Raw genomic sequence first — 18,148 nt, forward strand, 5'->3', positions numbered from 1 at the left:
GAGTCCTAGAGTAAAAAGCTAACGACTTAGACCACTCGGCCATCCTTCCGGATACAATACAAGATATACTTTATATAAGCAATCCTTGTAGTTTCACAGAGCGAAAACAACAGAACTCTCCAATTTATTAATTTGTTTCGCGTTGCAACGCTTTATAATTTTCGGGGTTTTAAATAGAGCATGATAAATGTTCAGTATTACTGTTTCATCACAAATATCATTACTATAACGAAAATTTGCGAATCTAAAACAACTTTTTTCGTTTTTGTCAATTTAACCAAACGTGAAAAGGCCCCTTAAATAAACGTAAATGATTGTGGGATTTAGTAATAAGGGCGTACTAAGCTGTTTGTAAAAATACCATAGTTTCACGGCACTCCATTCAGTGTATCCCTTCGCAGTAAAAGGAGGTTTCCCGGCTATGCTATGTGAAACATTTTATCAGACTTAAGAAAATTATATAAAAAAAAGAACATTAAATAGGTTGAATTTTTAAATGTGCGAATACATGAACTTAATCCAGGAAATGTTTTGGCTTTTTTCTAATGTAACCTTCATGTGCACTTGCTTACCTTCATTAATAACATGAAAAAAACTTTAGCTAAATGTTAATGCTTGATACCTGACTAATGATTTGACCAATGGTTATGAGCTATCAGTTTTCTGCAAACGCGATCAACATAAACTGAAGGATGAGATCTACAAATATAATTTGATGGGCAACTAAAATCATTGGATGGAACCACATTTACACAACGTATGAATTAAACACTTTAATATGATGATCTGAATGGCTAGCTCTGTATCGTATGGTCATGTAAGGCATTGAGCTAGCATGGTACAGCATATCACACTTTTCTTGTCGCTTTGCATATCGCAGCACAGGCCTTTTAGATAGTTTTACACATTCAAGGAACATAGAATCTTTCTTCTATCATGCAACTGTTTGGTTACTAGGTACTCGTACTTCGTACCTACATACGTATTTCGCAGTTTATTAGGTTCCTCTTCGCTTTATTAACATATCTGAGGACCGTGTCCTAGCACTCCTACCAAGCTAATATTCCCACGAAATATGAGACGAATTCTGAATTTTAATTTGCGCCATTTCCAGCTTTTTACTGAAAGATATTTAATTTCGGATTAGTCTTGTGCTGTGGAGGAAGCCGGATTATCCTCAGGGAACCCCACCTGCCCGGTATGGTGACAACCAATCATTCCCTCGGAGATTTATATGTACAATCTAAAGACTGACACAGAGAGACTCGGGCGTGTTCGGTACACTGCTTCAAATGATTAAGAAATAAAACAAAATAGATATATTTCGAAATATATATCACAAGAATGTTGTAAAGGACCATCAACACGCTGACATGGACGGCAGGTTGGCGACGGTTTCTATATTTATTTTATGATATACAATACATAGCCAGAATATACGTGGATTGTGTTTATTTTTATGTTGAAACTAACCATACATTAAATTCATCATTGCATGTCAAAGTTATCAAAAGCATGGGATAAGTATTGGCATAAAGGCCGCAGTATGTGGCGCAAAACCGTGTGAGCACTTGGTGTGTTGAATAATTATTTCCTAGACGTGATTGTTACTAATTTGCACTTGCACGGAGCATGACCGAGTATGTATACCTGTGCCAGTGACCCACTATATAACCCTCTGGCAGCCACACTATATAACCCTCTGGCATACACCAACCTTTACCGGTAACCCATATATCTCACCAGTTACACCATTTGCCAGTAACCATGACACCACACGCCGGTAAACACAATTACACGCTGGCTCCTACCGCGGTGCCAGTAACCACCAAACTTTACCAACAGGGTGTAGTGCCGGGAAGATCTAATCTACCTGACCCCTGCAAGTCTGGGTAACCAACCAACCATGCAAGCAACCAACCAACCAAACCTCGCCAAAGTTAGCCTTTTGCTATAATGTTTACGTTAAGAGATGGGTTGTGAGCCCACTGCGTCATTGCGGTGTTGTCCCAAAGGAGCCCCAAACAATGGCAGCGGAGAGCTCATAACCCATAGAATACACTTGTTTATTTATAAATTAATATTGATTAACCAAAATGAGTGGAACTGAGGAATTCAACAACCTGTACTCACAGAATTTTACGCCACAAATAAATTGAAACAATTTATTCCCAAAAATTCTGATAGCACATCAGTACTAGACACTTGGTCGATCCAAATTGAAATGTTTACAAATGATTATGCCCTAGATATTGCGGGTTATACAAATTGAATAACGGCATCCCGCAGGGTGTCCAGATAGAACTCCAGCCACACTGGTGACAAGTGCACCCCATCCGGGAGGAAAAAACCCGGGGTGTTTGAATCAATGTCCACAGTGATACTGGTGCTGCGACTTGCCCACTGCACACACACTCGACCAAACCGGTTTACCCGGCGACGTTTAGACGTAATAATTTTCATGGGGAGGGAAGAGCGCCAATTTATCCGGTCAATGATGTCCACCCAGATTATTGCTGTGTCTGCGAAAGCGATCCTTAAATATTTAATTTCTCTCTTTATATTATTCCGTACCTTTGTAAACGAGTCGATGCACAGATCATTTCCGCCCAGATGTAATATCAATACCTTTGGCGGTGTGGACAGTAACACGTTGGCTTCTATTGACCTCCGTAATGATGACCATGTCAGGCCGCCAATTCCCCACCATGCGATGCTTGTGGGCAGCCGCAGGTTCTCCATCCCCCGTTCTTTGGCTCTTGCTCCTGCCCGCTGAGGAATACTGTCCCCAAGAGCCCATACCTCTGTCAATAGCAAATAACATTTTGGGTGTACACAAAACAAAGGTCACTTGTTTATTTATATTAGTATACGTTATTTATAAGGTCTTATAGTGCAACTGCATAAAACTATATAAGCATGTAAATCCGAATACAAGTCTTCTACGTGTCAATTATATTACTGTAAATCATAATGGTGTAGCCTAATTTAGCGAATATAGGTTCATTTCTTTATTACAGTCTTGTCAGCATATATACAATCACAACATACAATAAAGCATAAGCATACTACTAAAAGCTGCCACTCGGAAGTATTGAGTTATAAGAGACTAGAGTATTAAATCAACATAAGAATCCTCATTCACTAGTAATAAAATGAAAGGGAGACAATCCCTGAATCTAAATTACAGAAACGGTAACGTGAACTACAGAGTTACCTCTCTGCGTTTTATACTGGTTTTTACAGCTCGTTATGGGCGCGACCGTCTGGGATGGATCACTAGTGACGCCACAGCTGTAAGCTGCTGTGCCCTAAATAAATCTTAAGGGTTATGGTCTAATGTACTTTTTGTATGTGTCTGATGTCCATCTCCCAAGTTTCGCGATGACTTCGGGAGGAACTCCTTTCCTTGACAGATCCGTTGCGCGCCCAATTCTAAAGCTATGAGTGTTAAAGAACGCGTTGCCGAATTCAGTTCGGCCGAGGCATTTTGCTAGTACCGCGTTAACCTGCTGTCTGGTAACTGGCATACCCACCTTATGACAAAATGCCGCAGGCCCTTTCGGTGACATAGGCAGATAGTCGCGCATAGTCTGACAGGACATATTGATTCCTCCGATTTTGGAATTTTGAGTGTGACCGCCGCGTTGTGTTGGAGAGTTTTTTACTTGGCGATGCGGATTGAGATGTATGACTGGTCTAACGACAATTCAACGTCGGACGTTCTGATTTGGTTATACATTTCTGGTCGTTTAAGTGATACTAACTCGCTTATACGAAATAGCCCAAATTAGGCGAGGGAAAATATCGCAGCAAATAGAGTAGCCTCATACGAGTTATAGCATACGTTTTGGCAATTGCTGTATTACTTTGTAGAGGATTTCGGATGTGATCGGGCGTCTTCTGTTCTTGTTTATACCCATTGATCGCGAATAACCTTCTATAACCTTACTTAGCCTAAATTCTTCGAAAAACGATTTGTGGCCTTGTACTTGTTGCCAATAGTTAATTCCTGTCAAGTAAGTTTTGACCGTGCGGGTCGCTAAGCCTTTCTCAAAACAGTATGCTATGAACCGTGAGATAACCTGTTCAGGTACTGATTGCATTTGGGATATATGGTAAAGATCGCAAAATGCGGTTAAGGCATTAACACCGGTTTCGTATGCTGCGCTGGTGTTTTGTGATATCGACTTTCTCATTAAAGAGATTGCTCTGTTTTGAAGATATTAAGAAATATATATAGAAATTAACATATTCTCAACAGAAAGTGAGGCATAAAGCACTTTCATTCTTTGTAAATGTGTAAAAAAAATAGCGGAGTACGATGAATGTTTTCTGATTTATGACATGGATTCTGACCTGTCTTTCTATGGATTTAATGAAGTAGAGTTTGAAAGTAATAGAGATGTGTTCATTTAAATTAAAATGATTTACTTTGAGCCAGAAATTAACGTTACGAGTAGAGCTAACGGTTTAAATGTGGCATCGAATTTAATGGATTCGCGCAAATTCTGGACGAGTGTTGTGTCTGTAAAATATTAAATGGAATGCCGTAAATGTATCAAGTCGGAAAAGAAAACGGATGTTTGCATAATGGATTGCGTGAAATAATGTAATTCTACGTATTTATTTTCATAGTTATGTCATTTTGTAACCATTCACATTCGTCACGATTTGGAATTCCCGTTTCTAAAAATAGAACATTTTGGTAGCATGAACCAACTAGGGAGGCGACTCGTGATGTCAGAAATTGTTAAGGTTACAATAAACTAAATAATCGAGTCATGAATAATAGAGTCATGAAGGTCTGTACTGTCTAAACCAGGGACCTATACTGTATAGGTCCCTGTCTAAACAAATCATCATATTTTCCTCGACGGCATGTTTTACACTTTAGACTGTTGTTCTGGTTTTATCGTTTGGAGATATTGATAGGGTATGCATAGGTGTTCACTATTAAATACCTGAAATAGGATAAAGTTAGAGATTAAAGTAAAAAATGGTACTGCAAAAGGTTACAATCCACTAGAAAACGGCCGAAAAAAGAAGGTGCAAAAACAGTCGATTTTGATTTGAATCTAATTCTTTTTTGGTTTGAACATGACATATCTTTTTTATTGCTTAAATCGATTCAGCTAAGAATGCCCGTCAAAAAAGGATATGGTTATGGGGGTCTCTATGTGCAAAATGTTGTATTTATTTTCGCTAAAATTTGTCGCTTTTACATTGAAACATATAAGGAAACTATTTAGTATATTTTGACCTTAACATTTACTTCAGCAGCACCTTCCCTGTATCTTGCAACTATGCTTTCAACGCCATCGGCGCTCTCGTTTGAACCTGTAACGTGGGATGCTCGGATTAAAATATTGAATTCCATACATTTAAGTGTAAGGGGACGCAACAGCGTCATAACTTTGTCCGATTTCGAAGAGCATGAAATAATAACACCAACAACAGCGGCATTGTCGCAGTTGAACTGAATCTTTTTGTTTTGTAACATATATCCCCACACTGCAAGTGAAACCAATATCGGAAAAAGCTCTAAGATCGTTATGTCGCTGGTATGTCCGTCTGCATGCCAGTCTACTGGCCACCTAGCTGCGCACCAGTGCGACTCAAAATAAATACCAAAACCGAGCCCCACCCCCGCCGCGCTATCGGTGAAAATATTGACATCCTCATTAGACAGCCAAAACTGATCGTGAAACATTGATATCCCGTTGTAATTTGCAAAAAAAAACTGCAACCACATGCGAAAGTCCAGCTTAATATCTCGCCTGATTCTGATTCGAAGAAAAGGCTTGGTTAAACCGCATGTCGCATTGATGAGCCGACGACAGAACGGTCTACCTGCTGGTATAGCCCGACAACAAAAGTTAAGGGAACCTATGAGAGACTGTATATAGCGCAACCTTGTTTTTGTTTTTGACAGAATTTGGCTGATATTTTCGGTCAATTCATGTATCTTTGCCATTGGTATGCGAACTTTCATTTTTGCGCTATCTAACTCTAAGCCTAAGAATGTTAGAACCATCGTTGGACCTTCCGTGTTTTTTTTCAACTGCCACTGGGACACCTAGTTCGACCATAACCTTAGAAAAGACGGACATCGAATCACCGCACAGTAGGCGAGACTTATCGCCGCCAAAAAAATCATCAAGATAGTGAATTAGCAGTCCCGAGTTCACTCGGGAAACGACAGTGTTCTAAAAAAGTACTAAAACGTTCAAAAGTAGCACAACTAATTGATGCACCGAAAGGTAATGTTTTATCAAAATAGTACGATCTGTTAAATTGGAACCCTAATAACTGAAAATCTTCTGGCTTGATTGGTATGATCTTGAAAGCATTTTTGATGTCAATTTTAAGTAAGAAACAATTTTTACCCAGACGTTGTATTAACTCAACAGCTTTATCAAAACGTGTGTATTGGACCGATGTTTAAGATTGGTCTATATAGTGATTGACGGATTCCCCTTCTGGGTAAGACAGGTGATGCATCATGCGGTACTCCCCGGGGTCCTTTTTGGAACTAGACCTATTGGCGATACCATGAATTCGTTGAACGGTTCTGAAGAGAAAAGGCCTGCAACTCGCCCCTCCAATAATTTTTTTCAGAAATTACCTCTGGGTATTCGTAAGCCGACGCGTGTTTGTCGCGGCCCGTGATATTGAAGTAAATATCCGTATTTGAAACCATAAAAAAGAAACTCTGCTTCCGCATTATCATACCCTCGTAGAAATTTGTGTAAAGCGTCTATTTTAACCGGCGACGGAGCGATGTCTATAATGTTTTTGTTTTGACAGTTACTGCGTGTATCGACTGAAATTGCCTCGGTTTTGTCCGAATTGACGCTGCCCGAACCTATGTGAATTTGGGTTACTTCTGCCACGAAAGGAAGCATTGAACCTCGGTGTGTTTGCGCGCTGGGCGACTCCCGAGGCTTCCGCTACGCTCTGACAGTTTATTGCTGGGTGGTAACCCCGACAAAGCGAGCAATTGTGAGGAAAACGGCAGTTTACCAGGCGGCAACTTCCCTGGTTAAAATAATTACACGTGTACTGGTCGCGTGAGGGGCGTAGAAACGTTCCCGATAAGCGCGCGTTTGCGGGTTGCACAAGCATACAGCGCCACCAAAGGTCATTATTTATTTCCGACCAGGGTGAGGAAGAGATGCCCTGACGGAGCCAGAACTGCTCGTCATAGGTGCGCCAAGCCGACCCACCCTGGCGGTACGCGGCCTCTCTTATGGTCCAAAAATATTTCAGCAATTCGTGTTTTTGATTTGTTATGATCAAAAGATTAATACACAGACATGAAGATAATGAATGCGTCTGACCATTTCGCGATTGAACCAATCGTGTATTCGCATTCTTTTTGTTGCGCCACCAGGCGGCCGTCCGCTGAAACTGAAAGTGTTGCCCCTGACAGATGACTTTGGAGCTCTACGGACCCTTTTAACAATAATTCGAAATAGGCAAATTCACCCCGCTCGATTTGTTGTTTTAACTGATCGGGGATGTGGGCCGCTACGTCATCCGAAACTATCCGGATGTTTGGCATGGCCGCGCTCGCTGTTGTGATGTTTGACGCGGCAGGCATTGTTGACTGGCTCGGTTGTTGCAAACTAAAAGTGGGTACACTAACATGAAGGGGTAAACTTGTAACGATACCGGTGCTTGAACCATTTGGCACACCCTTTTTCCTGTTCTCGGCCTCTCTAAGTAGTTGATCAAAATCGATAACTTTTTTACCTTTATCCCCTTCGTTTAGCCTGTTGCCATCCGGGCTTACCGACCTCGGCCTCTTCTGCGCCCCTGTCTTTCGTCGCGCGCCTCTACCTCTCATGCTGACTGAGATTAAATGCGATTTTATACAAAAGCTTTAAAGTCTGTCTAAACTGTATTTCGTCTTGACGGAAAAGGAAGTAGCATTCCAGAAAATGCCATCTGTGCAAATTCGGAGAACCTCGGCGTTAGCAACCTGTTAGCGTCCCTTGTTACGAGGTAGCGAACAACCTTACCCGTTTTGTATTCAAAAATAAATGGAAATTATTCCTTATAGAAATGAATAATTTGTTTTCTTGTTTTTTCCAGAGGTCGAGCTACTACTTTTCCAAGTATGAACAGGACGTGGATTATGCTATTGTGCAAGATAGACCTAATCCGGAATGGGCTTGATTTTAGTTTAAACCTTTTTATTTTAGTTTATTTTAGTTCGATTGCATCGAAAGCCTAAGGCTTGTATAAACGCTCTCGAGTCCGTTTCCTGGGCCCAGAACCAGTACTTGGGGTCTTATGGGGAGATCTAAAGAACGCTCCCACGGTGGGGATCGAACCCGTGACCTTCCGGTCGCTAGGCCGACACCATATCCATTATACCACTGCCTGATTTTGGAAGACCCCTCTAATTTGTTGGTATTTGCAAAGCTGCAACATTCAAAATATTAAAAACAAGTAACCGTCGAAGACGGGTGATGCTCCCCAAAGGTGTTTTTTGTCACAATATTGCACTATATATTCAGATAAAAGTAAACGTCTTGAGGGGCATAACTTTGGACAAAATAATAGGATGGATGGTTTAGCAACTTAAAATTTCCAAAGCGCCATAACTGTCTAAATAAATCATCTAACCAGAACCAACAAATAACATGCGCATCTCCTCAAGGTAGTTAAGCTTCCCATAAAGCTTCATTGAATTCCAGTCAGTAGTTGGGGAGAAATAGCCCGGACAAGAATTGCACTATATGTACAGTTTATAGAAAATTTCAAAGGGCCATAACTCTGTGAAAAATCATCCGACCATAACCGGCTGATAATATGCACATTTCCTGTTAGTAGTAAAGCTTCCCATAAAGTTTCATGGTATTCCCGTAATAAGTTGCTGAGAAATAGCTCGGACAAGAATTGCACTATATGTACAATGGAAAATTTCAAAGGGCCATAACTCTGTGAAAATCATCCGACCAGAACCGGCTGATAATATGCACATCTCCTCTTGGTGGTGAAGCTTCCCATAAAGTTTAATTGAATTCCGGTCATTAATTGCTGAAAAATAGCCCGGACAAAAATTGTGCACGGACGGACGGACACACACACGGACGGACGAAGCGGCGACTATATGATCCCCTAAAAAAATTTGGGGGAGCATTCAAAAATAGATACTGGCCCATTTCGTTATTTTGATGAAACTCTAATTGGAAGATGAAATAGGTCAGCATTATTTGTGCCAACAGATTTTTTCTAATTTGTGCAGAGCGGATAACACATGTCTGAAGCATCATTAAGTTCTGACAGGTGTATAACATGTATTATTGTAAGTATAGTGTATGAGCGTGAAGATGAAACATGTTTTTCTTGTATATTAATGGGTGTATCATTGAGTTAATGGCATTAAAGGAGATAAATCATAAGAATAGAAACAGATAAAACAAAAAACTAACAGACGTTATACCAGTGCGACACATTTTTGACGATTATATCGAGCGCATTTTGATATCGTCATCATATCTATTCAGTGGTGAAATATTGTCAAATGGCTGTAAATAAAACAAAATAATAACTGTAAGTGGAGTGTATTGAAGTGTATCACTACTTAAAAATATGACCGTAATCGCTTACACTGCTTTTTATTTGGAGATAATCAGCGTAATAGCAGTTTGGTATATAAGTAAACAAATACAGAATATATGAATCAATGAAGACCGTTACAATTGCAGTATTAAAAGTTAATAACTTCAATAGTCACAACACAGTATAAAGACTCTATATTTTATTACACACTAAGATAATGAATGTATACAGCAATGCAATACATGAAAAACTCACTCAAACTTCTCGTATCATTACATGTCTTCGATCAACTCAACTCTCCCCCAGATTCTCGCTATTCCTGGTTTTTATTCAATTCTGCCTACCCTCCCATATTGGTATGTTGTGATAATAAGGATTGACACTGATAGGCCCCTTACATTTAATTAATATAAATTATGGCAATTGCTGAAATAGCTGAAAAACAGACTCTGCCAAGCAACACAACAGTCCAGACTTCGCTAAGTTATAATACGAAAAGATGAACACATAATAGCCTGTTCTTATAAATGACGTCCACCATGCCCAGATGGCATCAAAGAAAACAGTCTCCCCTAATCTGTATACTTACAATTACAACAGCACCAGTACACAATACTATGGGGTTATATCATTATGAAATCCATCCTGAAATAGTACGTATTAGTAAATTCATGTAAATTAATTAAACATGCTACGCGTATCTAATATATAATATAATCATCAAATCATGTCCATCATATATCATATTTGTAATACAAAACTAATCCATATTATATCAAGTAAATAACCTTAATGTTTTCAAAAACTAAAATCGAGTATATGATGCTGTGCTATGATATGTCTTGATTTGATTTAAATCTAAATAGATCGGTTTCGAAATGATCCTTTGTACGTGAATGTTATTCCTTACACTAAGACAACATATATTAAGTTTTAAAACCGCACAAGGACGAACGTCTAAAAAATGTTGGCAACTGTTGGTTTAAAAGAGACATACATGTATTTTAAAACAGACATGACACCAATAATAGTTTAATTTACAAAGAAAAGAATCAACTATTTAATATTATTATGAACGTAGAATAGACAGTTTAGTAACCTCTTTTGCATTCCTGATGTTAATAACATGTAAATGAAATTGCAAGTTTTTAATGGCCTTTAGTGAAACTAAAGTAACATGCATACCGAATATGTTTTATCAATCCTTTCATTCATTATTTACATTTTACTCAGCTATTCCAACACAAAATCATACTTGCATTCAGAAATAACACCTCATCGTATAAAGTTTGGCACTTTACGCGATTTACGTTTCCAAGCTCAGTAAATTCAACACTAACCTAGTATTATCTGTGTATCTGTAAAAGCTATGTACATTGTTTGATGCGGTAATGCTTGCACTATTGGCCAGGAGCCTTGTAGAACAGATATACCAATTATGATACAAATGTATTAGTATAAAATGCCAAAAATAAGATAACATATACTTCATCGTTAAACACTTATTGTTTATATGCTGACATAATAAAATCAATGCCACTCAAACAGTGTCTCAAACTTGTGATAAGAAACAGCCTATTACCCCGTTAATAAAGCATATTAAACAAGCATTAAAGTGTGCTTTCATAAGCGACGTACAACATCACATAACCATTTTTCATAATAGAATTTACTACATAATTCTACTGTAAAGTTCGCATTATCTTACGATGGCACAAATCTCTTGCCAGACTTTTCACTCAACAGCTGTAATCCTTTCTTCAATCTAAATGAAATCGTTTGGTCTGACTCCTCCCCTCCAATGTGCAATTCCCCACAATGTATCATCGAAATAGCCGTAACGCGGGGCTCGTCGCTGTGGTTCATCAAACTAACATTATTCACCAATCGCGTTTTGCACACGAATGAACCGCTATCACCTCGCGCTGAAAATGGGTTTGCACTTTCATCTGACCCAGGCAAGTTATCTATCATAATAAGGTAGCTGCTCGGGTCTTGTACTATGCGCACAGGCAGAGCTGGAGGCGGTAACTCTATGTCCGCTGACACAACAATACCAGTTGTTAGATTTGAGCTACCACCATATTTGAAAACGTTGCAATGCAGTATGCTGTTATCATATGTATCCAAAATTCTCCAAGTTCTGTTTAATCCGTCTTCGTCTTTGATAGTTGTCTCGCATAGTTGTTCAAAATCATCATTAACTTTCGGTGCTGATATGTCAATTAGACGAAATGGGGTTTCGGCAAAACATATTGTTAAATCTGGAGAGCTTTTCGCAAAGAAAGTGAAATGGTCCTCGCGGCCTTTGATAGAAACATCATGTGGTCTTTCGCCGTCACCGAGCAAATGGGCGCATGTGAGGGCATATTTTCTGCCACTAACATCCTTCACAAATGCCCCAACTGTGCCGGTGATAGCGCCACGTATGATATCTCCGTTTTCATATTGTCTACTGGTAAGAGCAATAGGTGGTTTCGTCACTTTCTTAATTACGCAAGGAACGTTCACGTCAAAACTGTGGCTTTTCATTATCTTATCGATTTGCAAACGAATCTCTCCCAATCGGTCGTCATCATTAAATTAAACTGATTGTAAATAGTTCCAATGCAATATACCTCTTTTATACTGAAAAAGAGAAAACAATATAAAAAAAAGGCACATGAGACCGATATGCGTCAAGGATTATAAACATAATTATTAACTATTTTACAAGATGTTTCGTTATTTCTTTGTCATATAATAATTTTCGAAATTACTAGCATGTGTGAAACTATTTTACCTTAGAACTCTTTGGCGGATGCTCCTCGGTATGTACGGTGGCTCAATCAGCCCACGTATCTGCCTTCCAAACTTTGACTGGCCCAAGTATTTATTTATCTCATATAACATCTTCGTGCAGATTTGTGATCGATTGTCATATTCAACCTCTATCGCTTTTACAAGTGGACAAATGTCCTCAATTATTGCTTTTACTATGTCGGAATATCTGTAGTTTAAAAAGACACTAACTTCTGCATTCATTGCTATTTTCTTTTTATCAAGCAGAAGCTTCTTGGTAGAAGATGATAAATGACCGGCGACTTTGCTTTCGTACTCACCCTTAACGAGAATATCGTGGTAAACGTCAGGTTGAATCAACAGCTCTTCATAAAACGGGAGAAGGACTTGACATTTAATCAATCTAGCAAGACTCTGCAAGCTGTCAAGTTCATGTTCCCAATCATCAGTATCAGTGGGCTTCGGCAGATCAAGTATGATAAACGCGATCGATTTAGGAGCATCACTTTTTTCTGAGAATGCCTTTAAATTTACCTCAAGATTTTTTGTATCCCTCTTGCGATAAGCTTCACTTGGAATGAAACTTTCGAGGCATGTAGCTATCACCGAGACCCCTTCGACCAATTGCTGCTCGAAATAATCGGAGATCGCCACAGGAAGGTCGGTGTGATTGTTTACGAACACCACTGAGTAAGACTTATCCCAGCTTAGTGGACGCCATGAAAGCTGTTCATCTAAATTGCGTTGAAGTATCTTGCATTCGTCGTCTAAAGGTTTTTCGCTAAATTTCACGGCGATGTACAATATACTCTCTGTAGAAGGAGGTTCCTTGTTAAAAACGTCAACAACATCTTTCAAACTCTGAAATAAATTCATATGATAACGTAACACAAACATACGTTGAGATGCCTCGTAACGCAAGCCTCAGAATGACATTTACAAAAAATAAAATTTCCATGATTAAAACAGTGTAACACTTTTACAACTTATTTTGGATAATGAATTCTTACCACCAATTTTTCATCCATTTTTATATTTAATTGCTTTAAATGCATGTGGGATTTATATTTTATTACGTTAAAAGCAAGTTAGATTTCCCATTTATATACTTATAACAATGGTTTCTTCTCAAGTGTTGGATATAACATACTGGTTATTCAAATAAGTTGAAGAAGTCTTCATTGTAAATATATTTCCAAGTTAAAATCGAATACCTTAATGATCATTTGTTCGACATATTTTCGTGTAAAATTTGAGCGTGCATTAAAATAAATTTACTTGAAAAACAACTTTTTAAATACGCGTTCCATCTGTCAACTTTGTTAGATGTAAAGTTCTGTCTAACTTGATACATATAAAATGACACCATTAGTTTGTGCTTAAATCAGTTCAGTTTTAAACGCTTTGTAAGAAAGTTCCTAAGATAAAATATTGTATTTTGGTTTTAAAAATATAGCTTGCAAATTGCCCATGTAAAGAATTGAACAATGAATATTAGTTATCTGGTCATATCCATTACCTGAATAAAAAACGGATCACGTACATTTTGTCCCTCTATATAGCATACATACACCCTTGATTTTTTAGTCTTCGTGTCATCGCTGTCTGGTGACTGCTGTTTGTTATCAGGCAGTGAAGTCCGGTCAACAATAAACCTTTCAGTTGGGAAGTCGGACTTAGTTATAACTTTGATTTCAAGGTCACTTTCAAACCAAACTTTAATTGCTTCGAGGTAGTATTTTACTTTCCACTGCACTGATCCTACGACAAAAGCAAACAACATACATTTTATGACAATCATCGATTAACGCTAGGGAAGTGCTTATTTGAAAGTATCGATAACGTACTACTAAAGTTAGCAAAATAAGTAATTTAATTTCTACATTATTCTGATCGTGACTTCGAGTGAAAGACGTGGTAAAACTTATTTTCTAAAATACCACTTCATTCACTTCTGATATATCAAGAATGTACTCCCAGCATCTCTCATATACGAATCTCAAATAAAATACAGACTATTTTCTTACTTATCGCAAATATACAAAACAAGACTTATATAATTTTCAATACATTTTCAGTCAAGCATCTGAAGTCAACTGTCTTCTTCAAACTTCAAACACACATCAAAATGATATTAGAATTCAACAAATACAAATTAACAAAAAAAAAATTATCTACATGAAAAACATTTTATTCATACATGTATACAATATTCGCCCATTTTGTTTTTCATCTCTATATAAGTTAAACAATACCTTAATTATTAAATAAGTTCGAAAATATTTTCACACTGCAATAGTAATAAAAATACAAACAAGAGATGTGCTTGTCAGAAACACAATGCCCCCTACTGCGCCGCTTTGATAAAAAAAATTACATTTGACCTTGAAGGATGACCTTGACCTTGACCTTTTACCACTCAAAATGTGCAGCTCCATGAGATACACATACATGCAAAATATCAAATTGCTATGTGAAGGGACATAGAAGTTATGAGCATTTTTCGAAACCTAAACGCGAAACCTAAACGCAAAGTGTGACGGAAGGACGGACGGACGGTCCGATCACTATATGCCCTCCTTCGGGGGCATAAACAGAAAACAAACACAAACTTTAACTATATATTTGCAGTCCGGCTGTGCAAATCTGAATGACGGACAACCGCCAAACACACTCGATTTCCTCGTGCACACTTTCAGTGCACCCAAATGATCAGTGCAATGCATCATGGGAAAATAATTTTCTTCAAATTCTTAAACGCAAACGATAAAAATAACATTACATTTGCTGAACTGACATCCGAGTATGTTTCCTGTGAAGGACCCTGACCATTGTGGTTTCAAAGAAGACGTTTAGCAGTATTTCCTTTGTAAGTCTATATTTATCCTGTGACCCCTGGGCGTGGCCAGTTTTGACACAAGTGAAATGGTTTGAACAAACTTGGTAGAGGACCTCCGAATGATGGACCATGCCAATTAACAAATCTCTCAATTTGCGGTATAAGACAAGATTTATAGTTTTTAACAATAAAATAATCAGGAAACTAGTAATTCCTAGGGTGGAGCAAATTTTGACCCGATGGGCATTATTTGAACAAAATTTGTACAGGACCAGCATTCGGTGGTACATACCAAACCTTGCGGCTTCAAAGAAGAACATTTTTAGTTATTTATCTACCATCTATAGTCTACAGAAATCATGTGACCCCTGTGGCGTGGCAAATTTCCATAATTTGATTAACATTGAAAGTACAATCCCCTTACCATGTTTTTTCAAAAGGTGTTTTAAGTTTTCCTTTTTTTAATCTATTTTTAGATATGGTGGCCTAAATATGCAACGGACCGGAATGAGTTGAACAACTTTGAAAGAGTCACCCAATGGTCATTCATGTAAAGTTTTGTCAAATCTGCCAAGCGGTTAATGAGAGAAAGTCACTAAAATATCAAGTTATCGGACGCATATACGGGCGCATGTAAGAACTGACGGACGACGGATATAACGGTATCCTGAAAGCTCCAAAATAGGCAGCCAGGTGGGCTAAAGGGTGAAGTATTTTTGAAAATATACACTCATATGGACAAAGCAGTACATGGAAGGATGGTCCTTACTTACCAACTGTTCTTTCGAATCGTGGATGCAGGCTCAAAAATCGATTCCGGAAGTACTGAACCCTGGGGTAAACACACCATGTTGGATACACAGTCCAAGTTTGTACTTCTGTCATTGTAAGCGCGTGGTTAAATGTATCAGAGTTGCATCAGCATTTTAAATCGGTCCATGGATATGCAAAAATCTACAAAATATTTTTAGTAAAAATTATGTTAATACAAAAGATTTAAATACATATATCATTGTGAAGTATGTTAACCAATTAAATAGTGTTTTATCCAGGCCTTATCAGCATGGCGCCCCGGGCACAATGCCCCTTTTTTCGGGGCGCCACGCTGCCCCTTTCAAAGCCAATTAGCGCCACGTGCCCTTTTATCTAGATCCATATGTATTGAATTAAATAGCATTTACATGTGATTGTTTTAAGGTTAAATGAAGTTTAAAGAAAACAAATCCAGTCATATATGTAAAGATGTGAAGTTTGTAAGTTTATAATATAAACACGTTTTACGATTATTACCAATTATACAATATTATATAACAATAATTAGATCTAATATCTATTACAAGTAATGAAATACGTTCACTAATATTTCGTTCTTACGCAGGTGTGCATTATGTGTTACCAAGTTTTTTAAGTGGAAACAATATTTTTTATGTCAAGTTAACAAAATTTGCTAAAGATGACCTCATTTCAATCTTAACGTTCAATTCAAGTCCCATTGTAAACTGATACACGTAGATATCGATACGTTAAATTCCATTTCAATATAAAAAAATCAAACTCACCTTTTATTGTTGAAGAAACTGCATTTTTATAAATATATCTGACGCAAATTAATGAATTATTTAAGCCACTTTTCATTTCGAGTTGAAATTCCAAAAATTAAATATAGATTTACTCCGAGCAATCGTGATACATCGACTATCTCCGGATCCTCGTTAAGGTAAAGAGTGGATGCAATAAAATGCCGGTTGGGTCCAGAGTGGTTAAGATATATATTTATGAAATAACTCATCTGCTGTTCCAGAGTGAGGCTCCGTTGTCATCAATCTGGATCAGCAGACGATTTATTGGTTAAATATCTATCTTACGGAGGATTCCGGAGATAGTCGATGTATCACGATTGCGATGTCAAGTGAAATATCAGCATGTTAATCAAGTTTGTACGTGGAATGCAGCCTGGTTATCTACACCGGATTATGATATCATAGCCATGTCTCTAGAATATGAATGTCTCAACGTGTCCGCATTTACCTTATATTTCCATACGAAGACTTCGAACAGTTATGTACCGATATATACAATTAGAGTTTCAACTTCTCACGGCCGAGTCGTAAACCATTTCGACTTCATCACATTTAAAAGAAATGTGATCTGGTTTCCCCGTCATTCTTGAAATGCGCACGGGAACCATCCATGGTTTTAAGTACTCAGTTCAATTCATACACTGTTAAAGAACGATAAAGGCTCATTCATCCTTCCAAGTTTGTAGTGCTACAGGTTTCAATCTGACGATGTAAACAAAGTTGATTAGTAAACGGTGAGATACGTGTTCTAAATTTATCGTTCATCGCGTAGTTTTAAACATTCCATTTAGTGTATGTCTTGACAATGCGAGAGGATTTCTAGCTGTTAAACGGAAGAAATGAAATGTGTAAGATATTTTAAGAGATTTTTTTACAGGTAATTTACCGATCCACATTACAATTCACATAACCGCTAATCGAGTAGTCTCATTTATAAGACGCGCAAAGAATTTAGAGATACTTTTTATATGGGCTAAATTCTTTGCTCCAAATATTACCCATATAAAAAGTAGCTTAATATTTAAGAGCGTCAAAAATTTGGACTACTAATCGAGTAAACCCTTAGCATACTGAATTGATTTCAACTGTATTATTTGCCAGTGCTGAATTGTTTTATGATAAACTGAAGTTATACTATTAGTTTACTGAAACTGATCTTCAATTATGAATACATGCATACTCCGCATGAAAATTGAACTGTGTTATGTGTACATGACGACCTATTAATGGACTGAAAAAAAACATATTCACTCTCAAATAGGTTTAATAAATTGCATGCATTTATTCATAACTGTTAGTTAGTCCTTAAAATATTACAAGTAAATAGTGTAAAAAATGTTTAACAAACAAACACAAAACATTATCATGATTA

The 18,148-nt window shown here is 37.7% G+C and overlaps 1 protein-coding gene across 1 annotated transcript; it reads right to left on the reverse strand.

Annotated features, from left to right (window-relative positions):
• Window positions 1-1,143: 1,143 nt before the first annotated feature.
• On the reverse strand, window positions 1,144-17,243 carry LOC127858657 (uncharacterized). The gene is made up of 8 exons (XM_052395864.1): window positions 17,225-17,243; window positions 15,970-16,150; window positions 13,877-14,118; window positions 12,359-13,218; window positions 12,129-12,204; window positions 3,218-3,311; window positions 2,629-2,804; window positions 1,144-1,191 (listed from the first exon to the last, which is right to left on the reverse strand). The coding sequence occupies exons 2-8, from the start codon at window positions 16,079-16,081 to the stop codon at window positions 1,144-1,146; spliced, it is 1,608 nt and encodes a 535-aa protein (XP_052251824.1). The 5' UTR covers window positions 16,082-16,150; window positions 17,225-17,243.
• Between the last annotated feature and the right edge of the window lie 905 nt (window positions 17,244-18,148).

This window comes from Dreissena polymorpha, chromosome 14 (assembly GCF_020536995.1).
Source record: "Dreissena polymorpha isolate Duluth1 chromosome 14, UMN_Dpol_1.0, whole genome shotgun sequence".
In the NCBI taxonomy this organism is placed as follows: domain Eukaryota; kingdom Metazoa; phylum Mollusca; class Bivalvia; order Myida; family Dreissenidae; genus Dreissena; species Dreissena polymorpha.

Bases quoted from the DNA above. Each gene is read 5' to 3' on its own strand.
- LOC127858657 (XM_052395864.1), bottom strand. From the start codon at position 16,081: ATGACAGAAGTACAAACTTGGACTGTGTATCCAACATGGTGTGTTTAC. The intron at 14,119-15,969 runs GTAAGTAAGGAC...CTTTTGTCGTAG, and splicing joins ACGATTCGAAAGAACAGTTG to GATCAGTGCAGTGGAAAGTA. The intron at 12,205-12,358 runs GTAAAATAGTTT...TCTCTTTTTCAG, and splicing joins ATCCGCCAAAGAGTTCTAAG to TATAAAAGAGGTATATTGCA.